This window comes from Euprymna scolopes, chromosome 1 (genome assembly GCF_053919585.1).
Source record: "Euprymna scolopes isolate OS-2025 chromosome 1, ASM5391958v1, whole genome shotgun sequence".
Taxonomy (NCBI): domain Eukaryota; kingdom Metazoa; phylum Mollusca; class Cephalopoda; order Sepiida; family Sepiolidae; genus Euprymna; species Euprymna scolopes.
Window position 1 is genome coordinate 160700065 of NC_136482.1, and position 10751 is coordinate 160710815.

The following is a 10751-nucleotide window of genomic DNA, read 5'->3' on the forward strand; positions in this document are numbered from 1 at the left end:
TAACCATTACATTAAAAAAATGAAAATATCGAAAAAAGTTTAAATTGTATGTATCCGTTCTGGAATGAAGTTCTCTGAAAAAAAATTTCACTTAATTTCATCAAGTAGGTTTTTTTTTTTTTTTTTTTTTTTTTTTTACAGCGAAAATAAATAAATAAACAAACAATTTGTTATGATACCGAGCAAAAGGTTCGATGTTTAGGAAGAAAAGCTAGTATTAAAGATGGGGAGGAGTGTCGGCGCTTTAACTGGAGTTATCTCCCCGTGGCGTGTTCAATAAATTTCATGATGGCTGACTTCAACCAAGACCGTCTTAAAAGACAAGATGGCCGGTGGGCAAAAATAATTTAATCTGCTGACGTCATCACGGGTAGTCCATTAGTTGTTTCTTTACACCGGTAAACACCGGTAGTAACTCGTGGATATCTCCATTAAACAAAGTAAGTTTTAACGTGCTCCCCCCCCCCTGTATTTAACACGATGTAACTATAATTTAATTCAATATTATCATCCTAAGTTTTTTACCATTCAAAAGAAGCGTCAAATAAATTGCTAATATTAAAAAAAATTTTTTTACAGCATACAAAACTAATGAAAATGCGAGACAACATCGACTCTTTTGAAGAGACGATTTTTTTAAGCTGTTGACACGTTTTAAAAATTTAGCAAAAATTAATTTTCCTGAAATTTTCAATATTTAAAAATAAATTATGCCGGCTGATAACATTTTTAAACTTTTTTTTAAAAGCTAGAAAGATAAAATTTAAAAATACTTATATATATATGAAACTTAAAAGTAAAAAAAAAAACAAAAAAAACGCGCGTTCATTTCGGGTTTGTATTACTGTACACACAGATTCGAAAAAGTTGTCAAAAAACAAATATATGACAAATAAATGTTATCAAAGGCAAGATAAGTTACTTTTCTACCAAACTAGATATATTTTTCGTGTTTTTATTCAATGTAACATGTTTATTCAGCTCTAAAAACAAGGTGTTATAAATAAAAAAACTAGAAAAAATATATGGCAAGCTATGTCACGGTAACATATATTGAGCGAGTTTTTTTTTACAGTATTTTAACCAGTTTTTTATTTATAACACCTTTTCCCAAACTTACCGTGTTAAAGAGGGAGTCAGACGCCATCTTGAAATTTCCGGGTTTGTATTACTGTACACATAGATTCGAAAAAGTCAAAAAATAAATGTCAAACAAATAAATGTTATCAAAGGCAAGATAAGTTACTTTTCTACCTAACTGGATATATTTTTTGTGTTTTTATTCAATGTAACATATTTATTCAGCTCGAAAAACATACAGTGTTTACCGATGTATTGGAAAATTTAAAATGGCGGCCGACTCTCTCTTTAACACGGTAAGTTCGGAAAAAGGTGTAATAAATAATAAACTAGACAAAATACTCTTAGAAATTTGCTCAATATAAGTTACCGTGACATAACTTGATATATATTCGGTGGTTTTTTAATAGTATTTTTAAAAACAGTAATGAATTTTCCGAACTCAATATTTTTCAATTTTTAAACTTTAAAAATCTATCAAAATTTTTTTATTGATTCTATTTTTACGATATTTTCAGGGTCAATGTGAAATTTTATGTTCTTTCCAATAAACCGAATATAATATTTTAGACAAACGTTTTTTTTTAATTCACGCCCCCCCCCCCAAGTGTCACCCATTTTTAACTTTCTCTTAAAAAGTAAATAATTAATTTATGTCGGAGTTTTATATATCACAAATTGAAGAGAAAAGGTCAATAAATAATATATTCAAAATTAAAACAAAAAAAAAAATGCCTTTTTTAGAAATTTACCTGTAAAGTCCGAAGTTTAAAACCTTTTTTTAAAAAAAAAAACACATTGTTTTTTTTTTTTTTTTTTTTTTTAATAAAACCTTGGTCCTTGCTCCTTTAATTGAAAAAAAAAAATTAGGGCTTGAATTACATTTTTCGAGGAGTTATAAGCTTGGAAAGATGGGGTGGAATTATTCACTATTTTCACGAAATTTCTGACACTGCTATCGGTAAACACTGTATGGTTTTCGAACTGAATAAACATGTTACATTGAATAAAAACACGAAAAATATGTCCAGTTTGGTAGAAAAGTAACTTATCTTGCCTTTGATAACATTTTCATTTAATTATATTAAATAAACTTCAAGTTTACTACAAATCAAATCGTGTTCCTTCACTTTTTAAAAATGTAATTTATAAGTAATTAAAGAACGCATTCTAATCTTTAAAATCTATAATACAACAAAATATTCAATTGCTTATAATACTTAAACAAACAACTTGTGTTTTTTTATTTTTTTATTATTAATATTAGATGAGTTTCAGTATAAATCATCGTGTTCTTTCTTTATTTCAATCCAATTTTGAAGTTTTGTAACGCTGTCTGTAAAAATTACTGTTCATTATTGACAGTCTAAGAGTTCCACATATCTTGCTTGTTGGGACCTTGGCGATGACGTCATTTTTTCAGCTGGCCGGCCATCTTTATAACGAAGGCCACGCTTCAACGCGCTCTCATAAAAACGTGCTTTTCCGCTGTAAAACAAAAAAACTATTCGATCAAATTGAGTGAAATTTTTTTCGGAGATCTTCAGTCCAAAACGGATACGTACAATATAACCTTTTTTTTTTTTTTTCGATATTTTCATTTTTTAATGTCTTGATTAAACTGTACAAGTACCAAATATTTTTATATTGGAAGTAAGCACGTGATTAAATAAAATAAACGAACAAAATATACATTTTTATATATTTATAAATATTTATTTAACAGAAAAATGAAACAATTTTTAGAAAGGGCATTATTGTCTTAACAGAAAAACAAACAAAATAAAATCTGAAGTAATGAACCACGTAACAATATATATATATATATATAATATAAAAATTATAACACGGAAATTACATAATTGTCGATGCAATAATTTATTTCAACCTTATGGTATTTTCAAGCATCTAAATCAGACAATTACATTTTTGATACTACTTTGAGTATCAAAAATGTAATTGTCTGATTTAGATGCTTGAAAATACCATAAGGTTGAAATAAATTATTGCATCGACAATTATGTAATTTCCGTGTTATAATTTTTATCTTATTGCTCTGTTTACCACATTGAGCTCTCATACCCGGATTTCCTCTGGATTTATTCCATTATAACACTATATATATATATATATATATATATATATATATATATATATATATATATATATATATAAATAAAACAACTTTGAAAATTAAACTTTTCTTAAAAAGTGTATTGTTGTTGAAGTGTTACTTATTGGAGTGCTATTTATAGGAAATAGAGCCGAAAAGAGGAGCGAGTAAATCGACGTTTATTTAGCACTAGCGGGGGTACCCGGCGTTGCCCGGGTGTTTGGAGGTGTGTGTGTGTGTGTAGAGGGGGGGGGGTAAAGAACTTCTTAAAAAATCGGAAAAACCCAAACAAAAAAAAAAAACAGCAACGAACGTAAAACTCCTTTAAAAAAAGTCGGAAAAACAAAACCCCTCCCTCAAAATAAGTACGGTGTTGCCCGGGTGTTTGGAGATGTGTATGTAGGGGAGGGGCAAAGAATAAAAACCCTGTTTAAACTTTTTTAAAAAACTTTTTTAAAAAATCGGAAAAAACAAAAAAAATAAAACAGCAAACGGACGTAAAACTTCTTTAAAACAATCGGACAACCCCCCCCCCAAAAAAAAAACAGCGAAAAAAAAAATGACATAAATAACCTCGTTTCAATATTAAATGTTTAAAAATCTAATATCTGATAACTGGGATTGAATCTGAAATCTTTAGATAACGACGCTGTCACTTAACCAATCGCGCTATAGACGCGTGGATGAAAGTAGGTCGGTTTTTATAACATTTAAAACGAATCCAATGTACAACGTCTTTTGCGCGTATTGACGCATGCGTAAAGCCATCTCGTCATGAAGATACCATTTTTTTTTTCACCCCTTCCTTTAAAAAAGAGAGCCGTTAAGGATGAAGGAATGAATGTTTTTGCCCAATTTTTCGATATTTGTCGACTGGAGGTTCGAGCTTTAGAATGATACCTGTCAGGCGAAAATCCGTGGCCCCTGTCGAAAGTTTTTGCGAGACAAAAAAAAAAAAAAACTAACGTAAGGCAAACGAACGCTGTTAAATGTAAAAATAGGAAAAACAAAACAAGAAAACGCGAAACAGAAAAACGAACGTTAAAACTTCGTTAAAAAATCTGAAAAATACCCCCCCCCAAAAAAAAACACAGGGGTACCCGGCGTTGCCGGGTGTTTAGAAGTGCGTGTGCTTTGGTGGGGTGTTAATCACAACATAAGAATAAGCGAAGTAAATATTTAAAAAAAAGAAAATTAAAACTTAAAAAAATCGAGAAAAAAAAACTAACGTAAGGCAAACGAACGATGTTAAATGTAAAAATCGGAAAAACAAAAACAAATAAAAGAAAACGTGAATGTGATGGAAAGAAAAAAAAACAGAAAAACGAATGTTAAAACTTCTTTAAAAAAGCTGAAAAATAAAAACCAAAAAAACATAGAATGTGAGAAATGGCTTAAATAACCCTGTTTAGCGGGGGGGGGGGGTACCCGGTATTGCCCGTGTGTTTTTCGGTGTGTGTCATCGGGCAGGCGTGGGAGGTGTTAATGAGAACCTAAGAATAAGCGAAGTAAAATAAACAAAAAAAAAACAGGAAAACGAACGTTAAAAAATCTGAAAAACACGTGAAAATGGCTTAAATAACCCTGCTTCAATATTAAAATTTAAAAAATCGAAAAAAAACAAAAAGACATCTCACACCACAATTCGAACCCAAAACCTTTAGATAATGAGGCCGCGTTCTAAGCAACTGAGCTAAGACGACGTTCACGAAATTGTGTCGCTTTTTCAAATATTTAAAGTAAATCATGTTCCGACGTCGTATGACGCATACGTAGAAGCGAACTCGTCATGAGAGGACGGTTTTTGCTGACCCGCCCCTGTAGAAAAGTGCTGATTTTAGGTTGAAGGAATTAACGCTTTTGGCCAATTTTTCATTATTTGTCGGATGAAGGTTGGAACTTTAAAATGATACCGATCTGGCGAAAATCCGTGATCTGTGTGGAAAGTTTTTGTGAGACATACAAACACACATACATACATGCACACATTTTCGCTTTGATATTTATAGAAGACTAGTGGGGGGTACCCAGCGTTGCCTGGGTATTTAGAGGTGTGTGTGTGTGCTCGGGCGGGGGGTGGAGGGTGTTAATCAAAACATAAGAATAAGCAAAGTAAATATTTTTAAAAAAAAAATGTTAAAACTTAAAAAAATCGAAAAAAAACAAAAAAAAATAACGTAAGGCAAACGAATGATGTTAAATGTAAAAATCGGGAAAACAAAAAAAGAAAACGTGAATGTGATGGAAAAATAAAACAGAAAAACAAACGTTAAAAATTCTTTAAAAAATCTACCAAAAAAAATCACTGGCTTAAATAACCCTGTTCCAATATAAAAATTTAAAAAATCGAAAAAACAGACACTTCACACCACGATTCTAACCCAAAACCTATAGGTAATGAGGCAGCGCTCTAAGCAACTGAGCTAAGACGACGTCGACGAAATTGGATCATTTTTTTAAAATTTAAAGTAAATCATGTTACGACGTCATTTGCGCATGCATAGAAGCCAACTTGTCATGAAAGGACGGTTTTTGCTGACCCCTCCCTGTAGATAACTGATGATTTTAGGGTGAAGAAATTAATGTTTTTAGCCAATTTTTCGATATTTGTCGGGCGAAGGTTGGAACTTTAAAATGGTACCAATCTCGTGAAAATCAGTGAACTGTGTCAAAAGTTTTAGCGAGACATACAAACACACATACATAATACAAACATACACACATTTTCACTTTTATATATGTAGACTAGCGGGGTATACACGGTGTTGCCCGGGTGTTTGGAGGTAAATCAAAACTCTGGGGGTGGGTTAATTTAAAAAAAAGTTTTGGTATGTGAGTATGAGGATCGAACTCGAACCCTTGAGGTAAAGTTGGAAATTAAAGTGTGAAAAAAAAATGCGATGTTAACCATTGGGCCACCGCGACATACTAACAGAAAAATGTTTGAATTTATTTAATTACTTAAAATTTGCAGGTATACGTTTTAATGTCTTAATGAGGTTAACTTTGACTGCAGGGTTTTTATTTTTATTTTCCCAAGATGTTGTGTGTGGGGGGGGGGAGACAGCTCCCCTTGTCCAAATTGAATAGCAATTGTCTGATATAAGGAAAATATTTCCACATTGATCAAAGCTGATTGCTTTCAGACATTTCTGGCGATCGCGACCGGAAAAATACCGCCAGAATTAGTGTCGCTTTTATTATACGAAAAAGCCTAATCCACATGCGGCGAGCAAAAACTGTTAAATATTTATCTTCCCGAAGTCGAGCAAATTGAATAGATAGGCGAGATCCATTGTTTACTCGGAGATATTATGATTTATATGTGATATAAAAAGTTTTAAGATGTTGTGAGCCGACCAAGCGCTTCTCTGAAAAAAGCCTTTCTTGGACATACAAAAAAGCGAACATACGTACACACATTTTCACTTTTATATATATAGATAGAAGAAGAAGAAGAAGATAGAAGACAAGTGGGGGGTGGGTCCGGTGTTTGGAGAGTGTGTGTGTTTTTAGATCAAAACAACCCTTTTTAAAAAAACAAAAAAAACGTTGGCCGGGTGTTTGGAGGTATAAAAGAAAAAAAAGTTTTAGTAGAATGGTAGGCTTGAACCCTAAACCTTTGATGCGGAGGTGGAAAGGAAATGGGGAAAAAAAACCCTGCGACACAACCATCGAACCCGAAGCCCTGAAGTGAAGTTTGAAAATAAAATGTGAAAAAAGCATGAAACGTTCGGGCAGCCAGAATGAGTTACTGAAAGATGTTTGAATTTATTTAAATAAGAACAAAATTGACAGGTGCCCACAAGATTTTGTGCGAGCGTTACGACGACGACGACGACGACGTAAGCAATAGCTATTCAGCAAATGAGGTCAATGACCAGGTTTGTTTGTTATAAGTGAAGTAAAAAAAGAAAACATAAAAACGAACGTTAAAACTTAAGCGGGGCGGGGTAATCAAAACATAAAAAAAAAACACAAAGAAAACTAACGTAAGGCAAACGAATGATGTTAAATATAAAAATCGAAAAAACAAAAAAGAAAACAGAAAAACGAACGTTAAAACCAAAAAAAGAAAACATGTGAAAAATGGCTTAAATAAGCCTGTTTCGATATTAAAATTTAAAAAATCGGTGGGTACCCGGGTGTTTTTGGGTGTCGCTAAGAATAAGCGAAGTCAAAAAAAAAAAAACAGAAAAACTAACGTTACGTGAAAAATGGCTTAAATAACACTGGTTCAATATTTAAATTTAAAACATCGAAAAAAAAAAAAAGAAGACATCTCACACCACGATTCAAACCCAAAATGTTTAGATAACAAACCAACGTGCTAACCAACTGAGCTAACACGGCGTACATAAAATTTAGTCAGTTTTTCAAATATTCAAAGTAAATCAGGCATGCGTAGAACCGGTCGTCGTCACGAGAGTACCGTTTATGTTGACCCCCCCCCTGTTGAAAATTGTCGATTTCGGGGTGGAAAAATGAACATTTTTGGCCAATTTTTCGAGCGAAGGATGGAGCTCCAATATGATACCGAGTTTGTGAATTTTCGTCGTGTCTGTCAAAAGTTTTTAGCGGACACACAAACACACATACAAACATACATACACACAGTTTCGCTTTTATATATATATATATATATATATATATATGAGAGCTAGGCCGGTAAGGTTACATCCAGGCCTATACAAAGGGAGGTAATTGGTTTAGTGCATTACTACAACATCCCCCCTGTTTAGTTCATTGTGTGTGTGTGTGTGTGTGTGTGTGTGTGTGTGTGTGTGTGTGTTTTGTTTTTGTGACGGTTCATATCATTGGTTTGTGGAGTGGGGTAAGTCTTTGTATCGTGAGGGTGTTCTTATAGTTCTGCCAGATTTGGTTTGGAGTGGGCCATACCTGCTTTTGTCCCATAGGGGTGCGTTGCTGTTGATTTCGTTGGTTTTGTCTTCAGCCATTGTTTTCTCTGGCTTGGTCATATCATGTAGGATATCAGGTTCAGGGATTTGAAAACATACTTTCTTAGTTGCTGGGAAAGGTATGGCACACAGGTGGGTGTGGCTGCGACAGAGTTCTGCGCCATTAGGCATTTCAACTATATAACTACTGGGTCCCTCATCATTTTTGAGGATGGTCCCCGGGTGCCATGTGTGATCCATCCTGTTGAGTATCTGCACACATTGGCCTGGATATAGTGGTGGTAGCGGTCTGGCTCTATTGTGCTGATCATGGTGGGTCTTCATGTTTGACGACCTTGCCTTTGGCTGGCGAAGGGAGTTTGCTATCTATTTGTGTTGCCCTGGCTTGAAGCATAGCAAGGTGGATGTCAGTTCTCTCCCTTTTGCACTTCTTTATGGTCGACTTGATATGTCTCACATGTCCTTCCACAAAGCCATTGCTTCTGGCATAGTGGGGTGAGCTTGTCACATGTCTTATGCCCCAGGATTTTATGAAGTTTTGGAAGGCACGTCCAGAGTACTGGAGGCCATTGTCAGTCATAATTTCATCTGGGTGACCAAAAAGTGAGGCATAGTATTTGATTTTGTCTGCCATTGTCTTGCTGGTTATTGGCAATATCATTTCATCGATGATGGGATATTTAGAGTATCTGTCGACGGTGAGTAGGTATTGTTGTCCATCAATTTAAAATATATCGGATGCAATGAGCTTCCAAGGCTGGGATAGAATGTCATGTGGGAGCAGTGGTTCGTGCTTGTGTGCATCCTGGTACTCTTGGCATTGTGTGCACGGCCTGCACATCCTTCCAATGTCCTTATTGATATTGATTCAGTACATGCAGCCTCTGACAAATCGGCGTGTTTTTTCAATGTCTTGGTGGGCTTGGTGGAGCTGGTGGAGAATGTCTTCTCTCATGGTTTCTGGGATGAGAACTTGTCTACCTTTAAATAAAATTCCCAATTCGACAGCAAGTGCATCGCGGAAAGACCAGTATGGGCAGATCCCTGTAGGTAAATCACAGATGTTGTCAGGCCATCCTTGGTGTATGAGCTCCTTGAGGAGATTCATGGTTGGGTCTCTGATAGTTTCCATCCGTAGTATCTTCTGCTTTTCCTGTGAGAAGTTGATGGTTGAGATGGTTTGGTCTTTGTTGACCTCTACATTTAGGTTTTCAACCCTCTCATCCAGCTCAATTGATTTGTTGTTGTCAGGGTTGGGTAGCCAGCTTAGAGTGTCAGCGAGGATCACTTCATTGCCCGGTCTATATATGATGTTGTAGCTGTACTCCTGGATCTTTAGCAGCATGCACTGTAACCGGTGTGGCGCTGAATGCAGTGGCTTGGCACAGATTGTTACCAGTGGCTTATGGTCCGTGATGACAGAAAAGGCTTTTCCGTGAAGGTATGTATGGTACCATTGAATACCATGCACCATGGCCAACATTTCCCATTCAATGTTGTTGTACAGGGTTTGGGCATCGGTAAGCGTCTTTGATCTAAATGCAATCGGTTTGCCATTCTGGATCAGGGCTACTGAGCGTCCACCTCGAGCATTATAGGCTTGGCCTGGTCATAGTACGACAGGCATGTGTCCTAGGAGATCATCTCTTTAAGCTGGTCGTAGCACCTTTGGTGTCCGAGGTCTCAAACCCATGGTGGTTTGGATTTAAGAAGATCGCGTAATGGGTGTGCCTTCTCAGCATAGTTAGGAATGTATGGGGACAGGTAGTTCAACATACCCAAGAAGCGTTGAAGTTCCCCCTTGTTTTGTGGGTTTGGCATCTTCTTTATATCACGTACCTTGTCCGGGTCTGGCTTTATTCCATTAGGAGTGTATATGTTCCCAAAAAAAGATATGGTGGGCTGTTTTATGAAGCATTTCTGACTGTTAAAGACGAAACCCGTTTCGGCTGCTCAGGTCATGAGTTTGCATAGATTGATGTCGTGGTCTTCATCATTCTGGCCAAATACTGCCACATCATCGGCAATACTGGCCACATCATTTTGGCCTTCTAGCTTGGAAAATATCTTGGGAGACGTTAAGACCAAATGGTAAGCGTTTCCAGCATACCCATCCGAAAGGTGTCCTGCAGGTTGTTGACTCTTCATCCAGGTGTATCGACCAGTATCCAGCCTTGGCATCGAGTTTGCTGAATACTTTGGCTTTTGCAAAAGCTGGGTTCAGTTCCTCCACGGTAAGTATTTTGTGTTGGCGCCTCTTGAGACTTGCGTTAAGCTTCTGTAGATCTATGCATATTCGGAGCGACCGATCTTTCTTTGTTCTGTACACGAGACTGGAGCACCAATCTGTGTGTTCTTCGACCTTCATGAGCACATCTTCCTCAATGAGCCTATTGATTTCCTCCTTTATTTTATTCTTGAGGTGGATGCTGCATTTCCGTGGAGGTCAATGAAAGGCTTGGCACCTTCCTTCAGTAGGAGTTTGGCAGTCCCACTAAAATTTCCTATCCTGTCAAACTGATTTGGGAAATCTGATATCAGTTGGGTGATGGACATAATGGGTGCAGCTGGGCATCTTTTGAGGGTGTCGACATGAATTATGATAAGTCTCAGCCTTTCACATGTTGGGAGCCCCACGA

The 10751-nt window shown here is 35.9% G+C and overlaps 1 protein-coding gene across 1 annotated transcript; it reads right to left on the bottom strand.

The window, feature by feature from the left end:
- Window positions 1–8980: 8980 nt before the first annotated feature.
- On the bottom strand, window positions 8981–9595 carry LOC145282114 (uncharacterized). The gene has a single exon (XM_080132236.1). It carries the CDS (start codon window positions 9593–9595, stop codon window positions 8981–8983), a length of 615 nt encoding a protein of 204 aa, XP_079988362.1.
- Window positions 9596–10751: the final 1156 nt, after the last annotated feature.